We start from the raw sequence: 21302 nt of genomic DNA, 5'->3' as shown, positions 1-21302 counted from the left end.
ATTGTAGGCCATATAACTTCACAGAAATCTGATTTAAGAGGTGGGAAAGAACCCAAAGTTGTGATACAACACAGAGACAGCTTTACAAAAAACAATCACACTAACAGTTTAATGATGCCAGCATCAAATACGGGTTTAAATCTATTTCATGGTGCATTATGGCTCACTAAAGAATGATATTTGTTATATAGTTGGATTGTATACAACAGTTAGTTTTGACCCAGTACTGATAGTACAAGAGGCTAACAGTTGTAGCTGTAATCCTAATGTTGGCAGAGTACTGTGTTACATTTAGTCAGTTAGTATTTTTCTCTTGTGAGGGAACATAATGACGTGATAAATGAAAGCTACACCAACAGAAAGCAACTTACAATTATGTGATCATGTGACTTCCTGAAGGTTGTTTCTTACACTTGAGGACTAATGGAGAAATAATACCCCTTATGAGTTAATTACACTTTTCAAAGTGAAGAGATGAATCATTCTTTCTTTTTCATCTGGGAATGACCCCTTGCCTTACTCTAGCTTTGTCCTCCTGTAACTCTGGCTTGCATAAATTCCTGACCAGCACCTATTATCAAAAGCAACTAAAAATAAACACTGCAGTCTATTTAAAGAGCATGATCAAGCCAAAAGACAATTCAATGAGTTTGACTGACATGTCAGACAGTTCAGTGCCAAACACTGACGACAGAGGAACAATTAAAAAATGAAGCAGAACTGGATCCAGGGAAGTGTGCAGCAGTTTCAGTAGTTGACGTAGTTCAGTCTCGACTGTGGGGGATGAATAGGGGTGGTGGTAGTATTGTCAGTAGGAGAGCTGAAGTGACTTATCAAAATATTCAGTTAGTGGTGGGGCAAGAAAGTGTTGTGTTTTAAACTCAGTGTGCTCAACAGTCACCGGAACACAACAGTTTTTATCCAAAAGTCATAAATCAATAGTGACTGCAGTTTGCTGATGATCTGTAGTTAAGTTTAATGCCATACAGCAACATAAAAACACTTTCATAGTATATAAATGTAGTTAACAAAATTCCTTAACAGAAGACTAACACAGGTTATACATCTTGCAAATGTTAGTATTCAAAAATAGTGTAAAAAATAGTGTAAAAAACATTTCAGTCAGCAGTGTGAAAAAGACAGAAACAATACAACAATATGCATATGTAGTCAGGACCAAATTACACAGAATAAGCTTGGATCTTGTAGTATTCAAAGCTAGACAGGCCCATATTGTACCATATAGTACCACATGTCAAAGTATATAGTTTAGTGTACTAAATACGTGTGGTATCAATCTACAACCTGAGCTCTAGGTTCAAAATAAAAAAAGCACATAGACCAGTCAAAGTGCACATTGTGATAGGCAAACAACAGCACAAGTGATCTTTGAAGTCTGTATAAATTCTGTACTTTTTCAGTTGTGATCAGTTCTGTGGAAGCTGACTTACTTGAATATGAAAGTGCACATACATGGAATATATTTTGACTGGGAGCTGATGAAATGTCTTGATATGAGCAATTTGTGAAAATGTAAACAAACAAAAAAAAAAAACTAAGAAGAGAGAAAAAAAATGAAGGAAAAAAGAATTCTATTGATATTTAATTTTCCAATATGTAAAGTGTTTGCTGTCTAAACATCTGAATTAAGTATCCACTTTTGGTTTTACACCTGTGAACCTAGGAAATCAGTTTTTGCAGCAAGTAGACATGTTTGAAAGAATCATTCAATTCTACTGAAGCAGTCTCTTTCTCTGAGATTAAAAGAAGTAACTCCTGCGTTAAAAAGTGAACATTTGGATATTTTTCTGTAGCCAGCCTAAGCAGTGCAATTTTCCATATAACCACATTTTGCTGAAAGGACATGTAAACAAGAAAGAACATTTTGACAGAGAGTGAAGAGAGATCCTGTCACTTAATATTCAGTGGATCATTTGGTCTACCAAATTCAGATCCTCTCTGGATTAGCAACAAATCAGCAGCAGGTGAGCAGTCATATCTAAACCAGTAACACTGGCAAAGCCACAAAAAGTCATTACAATTCTATAAATAACACTATGACTATTACAGCAGACGTACATACAAATAATCAGTGAATTGCAGTTGCATTGCATTAAAACAGTGAGCTAGTAGTGTAAAGAATGCACTTAAAATATCATAGTTGTTTTGCTCTAATAAGCTAATAATGCCAGTAACAAAGCTCATATGCAAGGCGCTTTTTTTTATATTTACACTTTTTATATTACATTTAACTGTTATTCCTAAATGTGTGGTGAACAAAGATGTGTTTTTTGCTGCATGACATCTCTGCTGTGCTCTTTAGGTAGAGACTTATAACTCAGCATAAAATGCCAGTATGAAACACATGTCTGTAAAGGTGCTGTCAGTCAGTTATCTATTACATACTTAAGAGCTCTATGATATACATGCATATATCCTCAAAAAATTGTCTTTGGGATAAACTGTACAGTCATACTTTGAACTGTAGTAAAGTTATGTCTCAGTCCATTTGTTCAGTATTTGAGTTTCTGGACGACAGCATCAGTCGGACGTCCGACCAAACAAAAATTCTCTCAACAGTTGACAAACTGCTCTGTAAGCGTGCTGCAGAAGGATGCTGATGGAAGCTCACTGGGGTCACTGTTCACAGTCTCATGGCTGACCTGGATTTGAAAGAGAGTTGTTAGTTTGATACATGTCTTGATTTAAAACAAAAAATCTCAAATACAGTGTTGCTCCATGTTTACACACAGCTCTGACACATCAGCAGTCTGATATTCAAAGGTGCCACGAGGAGGTTTTGACCACTAGTAGTGCTAAAGAGCAATGTTTTTAAGAGTAGGCCATGTTGCAATACTACATGCAGCAGCCCAGTTCACATGCACTACTTTAGATGTTTGGTATGGTGGTAACACAGCTACATAATGCACTCTTACAAGCAGTCAAGAAAACTAATACTGATATCAAACAAACCTGGATGTCAACCTTGCAAAATATGTCATAGAGTAAACAGTATGTATACAAACAGAACTTTACTGGCTTTTTAGAAAAGTTGAATAGGCACTATAAAATATTGTAATTTATTATTTAAAGGCACTATGAGTAGCTTTCATGTTGATTCTAGTGACACCTTTGGATGACTAGTATTTCTCTGGGAAGAAGGCTGCATTTCCCATGAGCACCATCACTAACTGGTGTAAAAATGAAGCTCTTGTAAAAGCATGCAGTTGTTGTGGAAGCAAATTAATGCACACAAATTTTTGAATTATTTTTTTCTTTTTTCAAGACACTGTTTTGCAGGATGCCGTGATGATATGAGGTTATGTATTGGTTTGTCAATGCAAAACTTTGTGAGCTCTCATGTATTACTGTGAGTTAGCTTACAAAAGACCAGAAACACAAGTTTAACGTCACCCATGACAGCCCCAGTGTCATGATGTGTGCTCCAATGTCCCAGGAAATGTCTGAATAATATGAATATATGCACATTCACATGCCTACATAAGCATTATGTCCTGTTCATAACCATTTTAGACTTTTAACCACGCAAATCCCTGGTTGAAGAAAATTGTCTATAGAAAATTAATTCCTTCTACTTGCTGACTTACTTCTCACTGCCAAACTTACTAGTAGAATTTGAATCAGTGGTATTTCTGGGTGAGTGCTGGATATCAACTTAACTTTTTTTTGCTGAAAATCCAACCTGAAAACAGGCGTCAATATAAAGAAATAACCAGCCCTGTCACTGATCATCTTGTTTTATCATGTAGGTCATGAGGAGGCGTCAGTGTGAATGGCATTTCAAAATCAGTGATAAACTCCTCACAGTGTCTTTGAAGGAATCAATATTCAAATTGATTCACAGTATATGTCCACACTGCATTTTGAGCTTCAGTTACACACACTTAATTCTGACATCAAGCTGATATGACTGTTTCCAAACATGTGAAGCATTTTACCTCAGGTATAATGAAGATTTATCCACATCACACAGCAACGTTGTAGCCATGTTTGGCTGCAAGAAGTTTCCTGTTGATAACATACAAAAACAACTGATTAGTTCATCTTTTCTCATGTTATGTTGATGATTAGACTTTTATATTTCATGTGGTAGCACACATTCACAAATACAAACAAAAACCTTCTCATTGTATTTTTTATCTCATTACATACTCTTCTTTTATCTTCTTTTCTCCAAGCTGAGGATGTTTCTAAAACTAAATGGGGGCGGCAGTAGCTCAGTCCATAGGGCAGGGGTGTCCAAAGTACGGCCCGGGGGCCAATTGCGGCCCAAGGTCCATTTATTTATGGCCCCAAGCTTCCATCTTACAGTGTTATTTATAGCATTAATTAATAGCATTAGAAATTAATCACATTCTGAATCATTTGTACATTTGCAGTTTCGTTCAAGTGCACACACAAAACTAAAGTCAATCCAGAAACGTCTCAAAAAGCTTCACATGGATTACTTGTGTAAAGCCAAAGCTCTGGGAATTCTGCAAGAAGGCAATAAAGAAAAAACACAAGAACTCTTAAAGTTGACTTCAAATTAATGATTTTATCATGATGTGAAAATGTTCTTGATGAACACTAAAAGTTCAGAAGACATTAGAAAAAAATAAAAATTATGAAATTGTGCAGAAAATGCCAAATTTGGTGCATAAAAATAGTTCAGAATGCAGGAAAATAATTATTTAGTTCTTCAAATGTTGTCTGCTGGTCGGAACAGTCTTAAAAAACAACATGAAAAAGAAGTGTGATGAAATCCAGATCGTGATCCTGCCATAAGAAAATAATGATACAATATTTTTCCCACATTGCCTGACCATTTTCCTCCAGAAGAAGATAAAGTTTGCTAATGTATATGTGGCTTGTGGAGAACTGAGGACTACCTAGTTACCAATTTATTGAGAACAAATGTAAAATAATTGTTTTTTAATAGAGATTTCATCTATAACTTTTATGATTCCTAAGTCTCGGTAGGAGCCACTGGCTCTAAGGTATTCTGACATCAAATGTGGCCCTCTTTGAAAAAAGTTTGGACACCACTGCCATAGGGACTTGGCTTGGGGACCGAAGGGTCGTCGGTTCAAGTCCCAGTACGAAGTTTGGCAAGTGAACTGGTGGCTGGAGAGGTGCTGGTTCACTTGCCTGGGCACTGCAGAGGTGCCCTTGAGCAAGGCACCGAACCCCCAACTGCTTGGGGTGCGCTGGTTGATGGCAGCATCCTCACTCTGACATCTATCCCTAAGTGCATGTGTGTGCATGATTGTATGCATATACCAAAAACTGTGTGTGTAGCATGTCCAAAAAATAACACGAGTGAAAAAATTGAATTTCCCCCCTTGGGATTAATAAAGTATGTTTCTTTCTTCTTCTCTTCTTAAATTCTTTGTCAGCCAAGATGACTGTCAGTGTTCATACTTTTGTTGAGTTAGTTCTCTTTTTTCTGATACACAAACCTTGATCAACACTTCCTGTTTAATTTGAAAATGTCTCAAGTCACTGAAGGTTAAAGAGAGTTCATCCTTTCCAACCAAAACTCATGTTTTACTTTACTTTTGACTGAAAAAAGGGGAGAAATATGACCTGATGCTGAAGTCTGGGCATTGTTAGCATTGTGTAGCATAAAGACTGAACTGAGTTTATCTTTATTTAACATTTTTCTTTTACAGTGTCAACAAATATGACAACACAAATGTGTGAAGGTCACAAATAATATATTTAGTTTTTAACCCATTAGAAACAGATATATGCATAAAAATTTGCATTTTTGTAAAATAAATTGTGTGTCAGAAAATTGTGCTGATCAACTGATAACCAGTTTCCCACTGCAGCTCTCAGCAGTAGCATAGTTGTTATCATGTGGCTCATTGCACCGCTCTATTGAGTATTGTTTTCATTTCAGTTTGTATTTGATGTAAAGCACATTGCACATTAACTTGCATACTTCTATGCAGGGTCTCTGGCTACAGAAGACTGTTGCCAGGGTTTCTGCTTAGCTAGGCTACTATGATCACGGCAGAGACTGATTTCATTATACCAGCATCATTCAAAAAAAAAACAACAACAAATAGGAAAGCTTTCACTCAGAAGACACTGCTGAGATAGATGAGTACCTGTTCCTCTTCTTTTGCTTCTGCCTCATCTTGGCAACAATAAAAGCTATGATCAGCAGCCCGAAGATGATGGCCAGCACACTCAGGGTCAGGGGCACACTCAACGACCCGTTGACTGTACCGTCACAGAATTCTCCCCTGTAACCAAGCGCACATTCACACACCAGGTCTGCCCCCCCACCAGGAGGAATCACGCAGGTACCACGGCTGTTGCACTTAGTCTCTCCACAGGTGGGCAGGCTGAAGTCGATGCCTCTTGCTTGAGGAGGAGGGAGGGAGGTGGACATGTTTACAGAAGGGAGGAAACTCTTGACTGCTAAGATTGGGGGGTGTTACCTGGAAGAAGAAAAGGAAAGGAGGGATATGAATTGAAAGAAGCCACACCCTAAAAGACAGCATGACAAAGAGAAGACACAAAGCCTCTTTGTGTGGGAAAGCTTGAGTGGATGTTTTATATGTAAAGATTTAACAAGGTGAAGTTGAACTTAAGTTCAATAACAAGCCATTAATGTCAAAGAAGACATTTATCTTTAAGATTTGAGCTTATTAAAACAGAAGCTAAGGTCCATTTGTAGTTAAGACTGAAGCCACAATGTAAAACTACAAACTGAAGTTTTTACTTGTGTTGAAATTCATGACATACAGATTTCATATTTCACTTTCGCATTGACTTAATTTGTTAATTCGAGCATCGACACAGTTGGCGCCTTTTGTGGTTTCGCACTTCCCAAACTGACATTTTAACACTGTGCTGCCTTCAGGTTCCCCACGACAAACTCAGAGTTGCAGAGCAAAACCAAACCCAGTGGATATAACAAATATATGATAAAAAGAAGAAACATTCAAATGAATGCCAGAATAGGACAGCTACAGGGTGTTTTATGAACTATATTCAATGCCCACACACAGAATGGAAATTAAATCTGCTTGTTTCGTTTTTTGGAGTATTGCCTTCAAACATATTTAACTTTTAAATCATGGCATACAAATGTCCAAACACAGAGTACACCTCCTGCAGGGTCAAAAGGATTGAACATCTCACCCCATAACAAACTATAGATTTCTTTATGTAGTTATTCTCACATGAGTTAAACAAGGAAGTAAGTCTTCCTCACAACTTTCATTGTTTCACCATCAACAGCGTTCTACAGACACTGACTCAGAATGTGGTCGTGAAAGAAATTCATGGTAAAGGATGAAGAGGGAATTAACTAAATCTAAATCACTGAACATTCAAAGGTGTCTTCTAAACATTGTGGAACATATTCAGTAACGTAACGGTTTTACAAATAAGTTGAGTAAAATGATGCTGAGAAGCCTTCTCTCCTCTGATAACCTGTTCACATTAACATAACAGTCCTTCTTTGTCCTTGTAGATCTGTTCTCAAGTCGACTGTTAAAAAATGTCTCGCCTCGCAGCCTTTCAGACAACAAGTTACAGCTGAAATATATGACTCAACACTGACCATCATCTAAAGCTCTAAAGCATGGTCGGGGAACTGATAATCAAGTCGTGGTGTTGAAGTTACTTCTATCTCACTAGAAACATCCTACCATTCAGGTTTCCTATAAACACAGTGAGATTGTGTTTAAGTCTGGCTTCAGGGCAGGAATCCGGCACACTGAAATAACACAAACATGATAAAACTAAAAAGACTCGTACTCACCAGAGCAAAGAATACAGACCTAGCGTGTTAAAACACAGGCTGTGGAGTTGAAGGTTTTGTTGTATGTGCATCAAGGTGTCTGCGTGATGTATTGCAGGTCCCTGGTTTTTGAAAGAATTTGAAGTTCCTCTTTCAGTGAGGGAATCTACAACAAAAGAAGGGAGGGAAGAGGAAGAAAGCTGAGACCTGTGAATACCTGCCTGCGTTTTTCCACTTAAACACACACCAACAACATGCTCTACTCCTCCCTCTGCCCTATCTTTAAAGGGTTGAGTAATATACACACTCGATCGCCAACACTGATGAAGCAATGTTTTAAAGCTGCTTTTAAAGTTAAGTCCAAACTAATAGCAGGCTTCTTCTGAAGGCTGACTAACAATGACTCATGAAGGTAAATGATGTGGCATCCGTGGGAAAAATTGACTTCATATGTGTGACATCTTTCTGGCAGAGTCTCATGTAAAACTTAAGTTTTATTAAACTCTAAACTTGACCACAGTAAAGACTTCCTCTTTCCCAAGAATTAACATTATAAACAACACACACACCCTTGCCTTAAGGACCATTAAAGTGAGGTGTGTTTACCAGACAGGCGTGGGATGGAAGGAGCAGAAGACAAGTAGGAACAGGACTCTGAAAGGAAGGCTGGACAAAACTGAGCTCCCTGGAGCATGAGGCATTGAAAACATACATAGTGTGTTTATCAGAAAGAAGACATCCAGTGGGGTATGTTGAGACTTTGTAGGATTCAAGAGTTTAATACAATTGGTTTGGCTTCAAAGAAGAGCAGGATTTCACACAACCTCAGAAACACTGCCACAAAAATCACCAGACAAGCTGTGACATATAAGCCCTAAGGAACAAAAAAAAGGGGGGTCACCTGAGGAAGAGCAAGATAAGTCTGTGGTTTAGGGGGGGGGGCAATGTCAAATAAGGAGAACAGTAGCCCACAGTGTGAGATGATCAACCTTTATCTCTATCCTATAGGTATGACCGCTTAAAGCAATATGTCATTCTGTTGCTTTGTTTGCCAATTTGTCCCAGTCTGAATCCTAAGGAAGTTAACTTTGGAGAGACTCATGACCATCCAAAGCTTCACTTGAAATCAGACTGAATGAAAATATGGACATAGACTGAGACATCTCCCATAGTTTCTAAAGAGTTTTGCAGCCAGACGACTTAACATTTATATTTAAATTTTTTACCTAACATTTATATTTATATTTAACATATATATTTAACATTTATATTTATATTTAAAGTTTATAGCTATGTTTATACTAAACATTTATCATTATACTTATACTTAACATTTATATTTATATTCAACATTTATATTTACATTTTTTATCTAACATTTATATTTATATTTAACATATATATTCAACATTTATATTTAACATTTATATTTAACAATTACATTTATATTTAAAAAAAATTTCTAATATTTATATTTATATTTAACATATATATTTAACATTTATATTTATATCTAACATTTATATTTATGTTTATACTTAACATTTAACATTTATACTTATACTTAACATTTATATTTAACATTTATATTTATATCTAACATTTTTATTTATGTTTATACTTAACATTTAACATGTATACTTATACTTAACATTTATATTTAACATTTATATGTATATTAAACATTTATATTTACATTTAACATTTATATTTGTATTTAACATTTATATTTATATGTAGCATTTGGTTGCAACAGTGATTTGAACTTAAATATATTTGTCACAACAAAACTAAATGTGAAAAAGATCACAAAGATTCCTCTAAATGTGATTAAAAAAGTGACTTTTAAAAAATTCACATTACATTTTTAAGACATTACAGAGCTAAATGTGGTGAATAGTTGCTCTTATTTTCAGTGTGCACTACTTTATAAACGGTGTCCAATAGAGCTGAGGCAGGCCTTAAGCCTCCTGCAAACAGCTACATGTCCACCTGTAAGTCAGCACAGCCATGCCTCTAATTATGCAAGTCTATGCATAACTCTGTCTTAACATCTTTAGAACAGTTTTAAAAAAGTTCACTCCCTGTACAGCGTGTTCGATAAAAGAAATGAACTATTAAAACAGCCTTTTGTACCAGGCTGTAAACATGTTTAATAGGCAATCTAATCTGGGTGTAGATTGGAGATTCCTTGACCTTAAGTGGACAGAGAGGAACTGCATTTCTTTGTACTTCCTCATTGGCTTCATTTTCATCACCAGAGGTTGCTGCCTGCTTACCATGCACGAGAGACTGTAAAGAAGTGCAGCACATCATTGTGTTAACTAAAGTTGATACAGTTTTACATCATTTTTCTGCCATTCTTGTGCAACCAGCTGGCTAGCTTTAGCCTGTGGAAGGACTTACCATTCCTAATGAGAGCACAGGTAGAGAGAGCAAAAGGTCAGGTATGCAGACAGGCAGGTAAGCCAATTCTTCATGTCGTATGCATGGTTTCCAGGAGAAAGCTCCCAATGACTTCAGTGTTTGTGCAATATGTTACTTTATGACAAAATATTACCAAAAAAGGTATTCCTAATAGCTTTATATGCACAGTGTCCAAAGCTAAATGTTAGCATACTCAAATTAAACTAACATAACAGACTTGGTTTATATTAAACCTGCACAAAAGGGAACTTTGGAGCATTGCACTCTAATACCAACTTTTGCACCCAGTTGTACTGGTAACTGTGTGCATACATCACCCACAGTGCAACTTGATCCCAAACAAATCACCTGAGTGTGTTATGCTAGCTGCAGTCACTGCTGGCCTATGTCACTAGCCTCGGGTTAGGGGTTATACATTTGTAGTCTGAAGTTCCTGAACAAACACTGACCTGAGATTTCTACTGCTCTCCAATTCCTGCAAACATGCTACAATGTGCAAAACTGGTTTAGTTGAGTTAACATATAAGCATGTTGGAATTTCCATTGTTAGCTCTTTAGTATGCAGGTGTATAGCATTTTGCTCAAAGCACCTATGTGCCTAAAGTGCAGCTTTACAGAACAGCATGGCTGAAGATCACTGAGGCCTAATTCAACTGTCCAATTATTTAACTTCACAAATAGTTTTTTGAATATTTGGGCGTTTTGAAAATGACTTTTTATCCCTGGATGTATGGGAAAACACAGTTACTGTCTTGTGGTCACTGCATAATGTCTGTTTTCTCTGTCCTCTGATGGTTAGGCTCATGTCTTCTGATTAGTAGTCGAACTGATGCACCATATTTAATTTACTTCGGAAGGCCTTCAATTACACACCACATCAGAAGAAACAATCAAAGTATCTTTGATTTTTATAGAAATGTACATATCTTAGAGGAATTATTGTTTGATTACCATTTGCAAGGTTATTGCACTTTTAAGCACAGTAATGAGATCATATATCAAGAAGAACTCCGATTTTCTTTTCTTATACAAGATGTTACTCAGCAAAGCTGGGAGGAGACCAAAAGGCAGACCAGAACATGCAGAGGGATTATGTATCCTATGTAGCCTGGGAACGCATGTGGATCATGTGGGAGTATGGGAATTGGTGATCTCTTAAAGTTGCACTTGTGTTAATGACAGTGGTTGACAGTAACAAAGTAAATTTACTTGAGTACTGTACTTAAGTACAGTTTTTGAGTATCTGAATTTTACTTGAGTATTATTTTTTTTTTTGGGGGGGGGGGGGGGGGGGGGGGGGGGGAGACTTTTACTCCACTACATTTGAAAAACAAATATCCAACCTTTGACTCCACTACATTTCTATCAATGCTGTAGTTACTCACTACTTTAGCTTTGAAGTCAGCTCATGAATTTTCTTTTCTTTTCTGAAATCAGATCCCAAAGACTGTAAACTGTTCATGTACTTGTGTTTGGTTTAACTAAATGGTGTAGCTAAACCTTGGTTGAGAATAGAGCAAATGCAGAGCAAACATTATTTTTTAACAAAACTTTCATTCAGCTTCTTATCAACCAGTTTTTAAAAAATGGAAGGAATTTAAAGTATACTTTAAAAAACAAATATAATGTGTATTCTGATCAAGAAGTATGACTAAAGTAATAATTTGACATAACAATTTTCAGTTGTATTAGAGTAATGTTTGACCAGGAGGATCTAAACTTTGACTTAAGAAATGAAGTCATGTACTTAGTCCACCACTGGTTAATGATAACTTGGGCCAGCAAGTCACAATTAAGAATGCATAACTAGTAAATAAGGATGTGACAAATAATTATAGTGCAGCCTAGTACCTACAAAACAAAGGTACAACATGTACAGTGTTATGTTTTTAAGTTTAATAATGCCTTATGTTACACCCCAGCCCTGCAGGGCTAACAACAATCCTCAACATGACCAATAAGGAACCCCAAAAACACCTTAAAACACCTAACAATGGGATTTATTATAAAATCACACAAAGAAGAATCAACTAAAGCCTAATTTAACAAAAGCACAAAAAGCCCCTGTATGAGAGGAAGCAAGGAAGCAGTCCCCAACTCCAAATGCCTCTCCACTACTGCAGGCAGCAGGGCTTTTAAAGGCCCAAGACCAGGTGTACCTCGTCGTCTTAGTTAGATTCACCTGCTGGGAAAAACGCTGACACAGAACAGAAACATACAGCTGTTACACCTACAACAATAATGAGACATTCAAATCTTTGTCTATACATTAAATAATGGTGTAATGATCATGGCTCAAAAACTATTTCAATTTTCTCATTTTCAATATAAATAGACTTTTTTGGGGGGGCAGCTATGGGGCGGAGAGGTAGAGAAAGTCACCGTCAGACTGGAAAATCAGCAGTTTGACCTCAAGCTCCACATGCCCACATGTCAATACTGAACTCCCTATGGCATCTAGATGAATGAATGTTGTATTTAATGTAAATGATAAGTTTAGATAACCTTGTATGGCATCAGATTAGTGTAAGAATTTTAAATGGGTGGATGAGTTTTTGAGTGCCTGAAAGGTGACATATCACGCTTTTTTCATCAATATATATTGGTCTAAGAGGTCCCCAAAACATGTCTTTAAAGTTTATGCTCAAAAAAACACTTTGAAATCAGATTTTGGCATGCCTGAAAATCCCTCTTCTTCAGCCCTCCTCAGAACACTCTGTTTTCCCTCTGACCACGCCCCCTCATGAAGTGGGTGTGGCCTCGGCTCTCCAGCACGTTGATCTAATGTTTACATGTTGGCTGAATATACACGGCTGCTCAGAGATCGCGTTACTTCAACCCACTGAATCTGATCCAGAATCTGATCCTGACGGAGAGGCGCCTGTAGCAGGACCTTTCTGAAGGATTGGTCACAGATTTAGTGTTTCTTGTTGTTTTATTCATCAGTATGTAGACGTGTGTCTTGGTACACAGCTACGAACATGTAGCTATGTGGCTATGCTAACTAGCGCTAGCACTTATCCATGATAAATAAAAATCATCCACTAGATCTTCAAATCTGCAGACGTGGGGAGTAAAACCGACCTCTGCCAGAAATGCAGCGGGACCTTTCTGAAGGATTGGTCACAGATTTAGTGTTTCTTGTTGTTTTATTTGTCAGTATGTCGACGTGTGTCTTGGTTCACAGCTACAGCTACGACATGTAGCTATGTAGCTATGCTAACTAGCGCTAGCACTTATCCATGATAAATAAAAATCATCCACTAGATCTTCAAATCTGCAGACGTGGGGAGTAAAACCGACCTTTGTGTTTATTAAGACAGCCTACAACTAGCATGCCTCCCTCCTAAGCTCCTTGTTAGCACACATTTGTGCAGGTAATGAAAAACGGAGGAGGGATTCAGTATTATTTTATACAGTCTATGGGCTGAACAAGCTCCGAGCTCTGACTCCGTGACAGACCGGATATTGTTGTTACGTAACAAAAACACGGAAGTCTGAAACGGCTCGTTTCACACACATTTACAGAAAGGTGTAGAAATCAGAACAGGGGCAGAATGGATTTTTTTCATTCTCGGGGGGTTTGTAGACATGCCAGGGACACATATTTCAGGTAAAGAACCATTAAAAAGTCAATTTTGCATGATATGTCACCTTTAAGTCAGGGGTTCCCAAAATTTTCGGGTCACGACCCCAAAAAGATAGGTTCCAATGACTCGCGGCCAAGCGGCAACCTCCGGTCACAAACTATGAAGCCCATGCGGAAGTGTTATAAACTGCAATTCGTTGAGAATCCGTTAGAGGCTGGCTGCAGAAATACGGTAAACCACATACACACCCATTCAAAGAGACAATCTTTGCAGCATTAATAAACATGTTTACAGCCTGGTTCAAAAAACGGCTTGGCTCTACGTAGCTAATCTCTCTATCAACACACACTGTACAGGGGGGTGAATTTATTTCAAAGGCGGTGGTTCAGAAGATATTAAAGAGATTAAAGAGTTCTACTGGACATACAATAATTCATAAAAACAACTGGGTACTTATATTGTGAGTTTTTTCAACAAATGAAATGAAAACACTCAGAATCAGAACTACTGAAAAGTCTTGTCTCATATGCATGGAAAACCACTCCCCCTTTATTGGTTCAAAGTAACCATACCGTCTGAGTCAACAGAGAGGTCACTCCCAGCAGATATTTCATTCTGGTATGGTTATAATAAAATCAACACTGCATTTTAGACACCGTGTTTGCTTTGTCAGGCACAAGACAGTGAAAGGAGGAGTCAAGTGAGCATGCATGACTTCTGCTGAGCTAAGAAAACACATGTGCTTGTTGGTATAGAATAGATTAAATGAGAATGAATCATGCCACCGTATTTGAATGTAGAGAACAAAGTCACATAAATCTACATTAAAGAATAGATATTAAAGAGGACACAACCCTTTGTCTTCCTGTTGCTGCTATCACAAATAAAGCTGTAAAAACATGCTTCTACATGACCCAATCACATATCTCGGTATCCAGTTTTGCTAGCTGAGAGCCTGAGGAAAGTAAACAATCAAACAGGATGTTTTGTGCCTCACAGAATGTCACACGAAGGATTCATTGGAAACTGGTGTCAGGTTATGAAATAGCCACAGGCTGACAGGGACAAATCTAAGATTATCTACAAGGCACATTAACCCAATGGAGTATTTTTACTCTGTCAGGATGAGCAGTTGTATAATTATTTGTTCCTCAGTGAAAACATTAAGAAAAATTGAGTGCCAATCTACAAAACACAAAGTATTGAGCCAATTGATTTTAATTAGTCTGGAGATAAACTTACATTCCCTTAGAGTGAGGTAAACAAAGTTACTCTCCAAAATAACCATCATCCTGGATGTAGAGACAACACATGCATTGGCAGACAGCACCATTATGAAAACACCCAAACAGTGTCAGCACAAGAGCATTAGCAAGACATACAGTACAATATACAGTAAATACAATAACAGGGGTTGAAACACGAGGAAATATTTAAAGGTCCAAATAATGACAGACAGGTGAAGACAGATTTAGCAGAATGAAAAGAATAAACAGTGACAAATCTGTCTGCTTTTGAAATGAGTGTTTAGAATTGGATATGTATATTCATGTAAACATTCACATTTGTGTTTGTTAGTTGGAATTTATTTATTTTTATAGAAATTTAAAAATAGTCCTCTTGAGATACAATTGTTTCAACTCTATTTGAGATTTAATCTCCCAGTTGTAAATATAGGCAATTCTTAAAACCATTTTTCGATGCTTATCAATAAAGCAGCAGGTCATACAGTTGAAGAATGTGAAATCATTTGATTGGAATTGAAGGTATTTTAAGAAGCCCTTTCACTTTCTTCATAAAAGTATGTGTTAACACATGTTTTTATACACTTTGATAATAACAAGTGTCCCTTACAGCAAAAGGGAGTACAGAGAACTGACGCAGGATTTTGCAGTCTGGTGCCAGAGAAACCACCTCCAGCTCAACCCAGGAAAGACCAAAGAGCTGGTGGTGGATTTCAGAAGATGCAAGCCCCCTCCTCCCACACCAGTGAACATCCAGGGAACGGACATTGAGATTGTGGAATCTTACAAGTACCTGGGTGTTCACCTGAACAACAAACTGGACTGGTCAGATAACTCAAATGTGCTGTACAAGAAGGGACAAAGCAGACTCTTTCTGCTCAGGAGACTCAGGTCTTTTGGTGTGGAGGGGGCTCTTCTGAAGTCCTTCTTTGACTCCGTGGTGGCATCAGCCATCTTCTTTGGAGTGGTCTGCTGGGGAAGTAGCATCTCTGCTGCTGACAGGAAGAAGCTGAACAGACTGGTGAAGAAGGCCAGCTCTGTCCTGGGCTGCCCACTGGACCCTGTGGAGGTGGGGGCTGACAGGAGGATGATAGTAAAGCTATCTTCTCTGATGGACAACACGTCACCCCCCCCCTCCAGGAGACCATAACAACACTAAGGAGCTCGTTCAGTGACAGACTTCTTCACCCACGGTGTCTCACGGAGAGATACCACAGGTCTTTTCTTCCTGCAGTGGTCAGACTCTATAACCAATAATATATATATGTTGTAAGATATGCTTATTTTTTTACCTCTTTAATTCTAATTTGAATTGCTAATAACTTTATTAATTTTTACTTTATAGGCTCTTCTTTGCTTTATATATATTTTTTGCACTGTCTACTTGCTACTGTGACACTTGAATTTGCCCGTTGTAGGAAGAGTAAAGGACTATCTTATTCTTATACTGGAGAATCACCCTTCCTGTTTTTGTCATGAAACAAATACAATATAACATGTATTTTGACGACCAGTGGAAACCTTCAGAAGTGAATGCCCTTGTTAGAGCTGTTGGAAAAAAACACCCAGTTTTGGTTATGTTTCCGACTTTTATTTTAAAAAGAATTTGATCAGCATGTTTGATTCAGCAGCAGTGTACAGAACTTCTACCTCAGCTGCAGTGACTTTAAAGCTAGTGGAGGATTCTTCACATCAACCGGGGAGTCCAGCTCCTACAGGGGGGCACAATAGTTTTTTTTTCACTTTTGTTAAAAGAAGAAACAAAAGAAATGTAAATCTTAGTACAAGAAAACATGATACATCACTTTAATTTGATGTAAACAGACATACTGATACAAGGGTTATTCATGCTTCAGATTGCATTAAGAGGAACAGTACTGACGTTAAAGCATACATCATAATATAACATGGTTATCTTTAACTGCTTTGCAAAACACTAAAAATGTTTAGCACACACTGTGATTGTTTTTTAAAGAGACTTGCATTCAGCTTCTTATTAACCATTTAAAAAAACATTTGGAAGGAATTTCAAGTATATTTGATATTTTAAAATACAAATATAATCTGTATTCTGATCAGGAAGTAGTGAAGAATTTTCTTTTTGAAAGGCAAATTACAAAATCCAGGTTTAACAACAAAAAAGTACATTTTGTTAAAATCCCTACTCCAAAAAAAATCCCCCCCCCACCCCCGTGTCATTAGATCTTACCTCAGAGTCTGAGTCGTAGTGTTCACAGGGCAGGCCCATGTTAGCCATCAGAGTTTCTTTTTCCATGGATCTGCCTCCGATTGAAACCCAGCCTCTCCTGTTGAATTGAGATTATAAGGGCAGTTCTTTATTTTTCCTCCAAAGATCACAGCTTACAAAAAACAACAGTTTCGGATTTGTGCAGATGTCAATGAATCTCTCTCCAATTAACTTCCAATCTCACAACCACAGCCGACTTTAAACAACCAACTTGATGCATTTCTGGAACATCATTCATCTGCAAAGTCAATCCCTTTCACCATTGTGCAAAAGTCAAACAAATTCCTTAAGTACCTCTTAGCATAATAAAAGCCAGCAGCCATCAGTGCAGCGATGAGGGAGAAGACACCTAGAGCCACACCCACTTTGCTTGGTCCAGTCCCTGTGTCCTGACAGAACTCTCCCTTGTAACCAGACTCACACTGGCAGCGAGAGACTTTGCCCTCTGTGACACAGCTGCCGTGACCGTTGCAGCGCTGGACATCACAGGACGCAGAGTCTTTGAAAACTGAAAGCACAGAGTTCTTTTGTGCATTTGAGTTGGAGGAGGTGGCTGACTGGCGAGGGCGGAAAGAGGCTGAATTTGGGTTTGGACCTAGAAGGAAAATGAGTATTAGTGATTATGCTACATATTACCAATTACCATTATGTTCACCTGAACTAATGTTATTGTGACTGAGGTTATTAAGAGGCAACTAATAGAGACTTGATAGTGTTGAGATGATAAAGTACACATTGTTTATGTGTTATTAGTAACCTTCAGTAGTGTTGGTGATCCTTATTACAAGAAGCATAGAGACAGGAAAGCTGTTTCCCCAAAATGTCCCCAAAACTCACAGTAGCCTCATTTGTACAATTCATTAGTAGGTGTGGGGTTTATTATATCTTAGTAAGTTAGCAAATAAGCCTCCCAAACTGTTAGACAATTCTTTTTACTTAAGAGCAACAAGGATGTCAACAAGAAACTACAATGTGACAGAAATACCGGTGAATCATGTGGCACAACCTATTTACCAACTAAACCATGTATTAATAAATAGTCATGTCAGGTAATTCAAGTTCAGATTAAAAAAACATCCACATGTTGTGTTCCTTTGAGATCGACACCACTGAAACTGTTAAATCAGAGTCTGAACTCACACTCCTGTTCATCCGACTCGTCAGAACAGTCCAACTGTCCGTCACAGAACTTGCCGCTGCTGACACACTTGCTGCCGTCAAAGCAGGGCTCTTGACCAGCGGGGCAGTCCAAGAGCGGTGCACAGGAAGTGGCATTGGCAGCGGAGTAGCCCCGCCCACATTTACATGTCCGACCCCCAGGATAGGCCAGGCACAAGTGATCACATCCGCCGTTGTTGTCGGAGCAGCCGTTACTGCCTGGAAGTAAAAGAGGATATGCAAATGATGCTACACACTACCGTCATTGTTGCTGTGCAGAAGAATGAGATGTTAGTGAATGACTATGAAGTATTTATGTTAAAAGTTAGTGGAAGGCTTTTATTTTACTCTTAAAACATCAACATAAACTTCTTTGACTTCTTTGAGTTTAATCATGAACAGAGACATGTCTTGAAAGTTTGACACATAAACAAAGTTGTGATGTGGGTTGGTTGGTTCTCTTTTCTCTGAACAGATTTGCATGTGTCTCATAAATCGGACTAACACCAATGAAGCACAAGATGTCACCCGTGTGAATCTTTTTTCATATCAATCAATGGGCTGTTGTTGCTTTATACAAAGACCAAAGCCTCCGTGCCATGGGGCACTCCCAGTGCCAGACTGAGGAATGACTCAGGTGTGTGTGTCAGGATTTGTGAAGCAGAGTTGTGTCCACCTGAACAAAAAGGCACCTGGTGATTTGATTTTTGAAAATCGACACTGACATTGTCTTCAAAATAAGAAAATATTCTGTTGAAATTTCAGTTTTTCATTTGGTTCTGCTTGCTGTCACTGTGAAATATTTCAGATTTTTTACTTATGAAAAAGATGATTTTTATAGAGTAGGAGTATTTGTTTGCAAGCTATAGCACAAACAAAAATGCTTAGATTGCATTTTTTTTTTTTTTTTTTTACAAAAGTTGTATGCCAAGTAAAAAATCAGACTTTGATGAAGCTCATTTGAGGGCCTTTCTTTCAATGTTACAATAAAAATCCCTTTAAAGTAGTTTCCAAATCTGGAGAAAGGATTGTGTCAAAGTCTGTTTAACCCAACTCATCTTCTCTTTCCCACATGCATCACAAAGTGTGACAGAATAGGATCCCTTTCAGCCTGCCAAGCCCCATGTCTCTGCAGGTATCACATCACACTGCCATCTATTCGCCTCAAACTGAACCTAAGTGAGTCTTTTCATTCTGCCCAGAGTGTCCGATAACACTTTTTTCTCTGTCCTGCATTCAGAGGAAGAGAACAAAGTTGGGAGTTGAAAAATAAGCGTGCAGACTGAGTAATTCCTCAAATAGGAAAAGAAAACTGGCTTGACATGTTTTACAAATTAAGCTGACAACGTGCTGCGAGCCTGCTGGTTAGCATTGCGAACTTGGGCAGGAATTAACGCATTATGTAGCATTAGGTGTGGAGGATTTCAGTTTTGACAAGCCATTTGCACAATTTCATCCACCCGAATCTCCACAGGGCACATGCTGTGATTACATGTGCAAGTGGTTTTGGATAATGGCTTTAACTAGCTGACGAGAACCAGTGCTATAACTGATTGTTTGTAGTTTAGCTGGATAAGTTTTGTATGCTGAATGTGTGTCTTACTTTAACCTGTATGATGCTTTTTGATCTTCTATACACTAGTTTGAATTGATTAGTTTTCAATATTTTTGTGGAATGCTTTATGATTTAATTTGTGTCATAGTGGGACAAGATGAATATCCCTTGCCTGGTATCCCCTCTCTGCTCAGGAGTATTCCACATCCTGTTTTGCCTCACCTGCCATCTAGTGGTCATGAGAAAGCCATCTTCATGGTGTCTGCAAATCTGCTCCTTATCTCACCAATCAGACTATGTTATCAGTCCGATCATCCTCTTCGTGTCACTTTTAACCTGAAATCTGCTTGAGGTGTAATTTCCCCAATAACATGTTCCACGGTAGTTGTATACCTGACCCTGCATGCCTCCTAGCTGCAAATTGTAGCCTCTCTGCTAACAATGTCAGAAGTGCTGTTCATTTGACCTGCTGTGTCATCTGGGTCATGCCTCTTTCCATCATACCCGTTTCAAATATCCAACTCAAGTCTTGTATTTGTAAATTTTGGCATTTTAAAGTTGGTTTAATTTTTTTTTTAACATTTCTTTTTTAAGAAGAGGAGCTCCCTCAGCACATCCATACCAGACTGACTGTCGTTGCTGTAGCCTCTGATCTCCATAAAGCTCGTCTTTGTCTCAAACCACAGTTGGTTAGGCTGAAGACCATCACTGAACCACAGTCTGGTTACATCTATACGGTCAAAACACAAAAAGAGACTTTAATTTAGTCAACCATAAAATCAACTTCAAGAGATGAGAAGCCACAGGGCAGCTGTGTGATGGAGGAGAAAGTGCTGATGGTTAGAAGAGGATGGTAAAACATGTCTAACTGCAGACTGAGGATAAGTGGTTGACTGAATAATTTATGGTTACATTAGTCTCTGACGCCATCTGCTGCCTGAAAGGGATAAAGACAAATGGATGGAAGGTGAAGACAAAGATCTATGAAAAATTGCAGAACTATGCAACATTGAAGCATAATAGAAAACACATGAAGGCATAGACCTCAATCAAAGGCATCGTGAGCTGAGCACTACTGAAAACAGTGTTGTCCTTACCTTTGTCCAGGGTGACCCAGAGGAGGACATTCTCTACATATGTCAAAGACATGAGAAGACCTGGCCCTGTTTTGTACTGTTTATATCCTGATCCATCCACTCCAATTGAGCTGATTACTCCTTCACCTGGAGAACAAATATAATCTAATGGGTACACAAAAGCAGGCAGAAGCAAGAATCCAGAATGTGTCATACCAAGTCATAGAGTAAAAGGAAAC

General features: G+C 38.1%; 1 protein-coding gene and 1 long non-coding RNA gene across 6 annotated transcripts in view; both read right to left on the bottom strand.

Annotated features, from left to right (window-relative positions):
- Nucleotides 1-956: 956 nt before the first annotated feature.
- LOC117831304 lies at nucleotides 957-10284 on the bottom strand. Of its 2 annotated transcripts, none has more exons than XR_004634969.1 (5): nucleotides 10172-10284; nucleotides 7787-7931; nucleotides 6120-6455; nucleotides 3960-4029; nucleotides 957-2663 (listed from the first exon to the last, which is right to left on the bottom strand). It is a non-coding gene; the product is annotated as an uncharacterized LOC117831304 (long non-coding RNA). The 2 variants fall into 2 exon arrangements; XR_004634970.1 differs by lacking the exon at nucleotides 10172-10284 and adding an exon at nucleotides 8372-8505.
- Nucleotides 10285-16601: 6317 nt separating this feature from the next.
- LOC117830660 (low-density lipoprotein receptor-related protein 2-like) overlaps nucleotides 16602-21302 on the bottom strand; it is a 30018-nt gene continuing 25317 nt past the window's right edge. For all 4 annotated transcript variants that reach the window (XM_034708863.1, XM_034708865.1, XM_034708864.1 and 1 more), the window contains 6 exons: nucleotides 21085-21210; nucleotides 20610-20717; nucleotides 18415-18651; nucleotides 17569-17869; nucleotides 17236-17332; nucleotides 16602-16738 (listed from right to left, as the gene is read on the bottom strand). In XM_034708863.1, coding sequence (XP_034564754.1) covers nucleotides 16673-16738; nucleotides 17236-17332; nucleotides 17569-17869; nucleotides 18415-18651; nucleotides 20610-20717; nucleotides 21085-21210 — 935 coding nt within the window. In that variant the 3' untranslated portion in view covers nucleotides 16602-16672. The remainder of the gene's footprint in view (nucleotides 16739-17235; nucleotides 17333-17568; nucleotides 17870-18414; nucleotides 18652-20609; nucleotides 20718-21084; nucleotides 21211-21302) is intronic.

This window comes from Notolabrus celidotus, chromosome 19, assembly GCF_009762535.1.
Source record: "Notolabrus celidotus isolate fNotCel1 chromosome 19, fNotCel1.pri, whole genome shotgun sequence".
NCBI lineage: Eukaryota > Metazoa > Chordata > Actinopteri > Labriformes > Labridae > Notolabrus > Notolabrus celidotus.
This window is presented reverse-complemented; position numbering and strand designations above follow the sequence as displayed.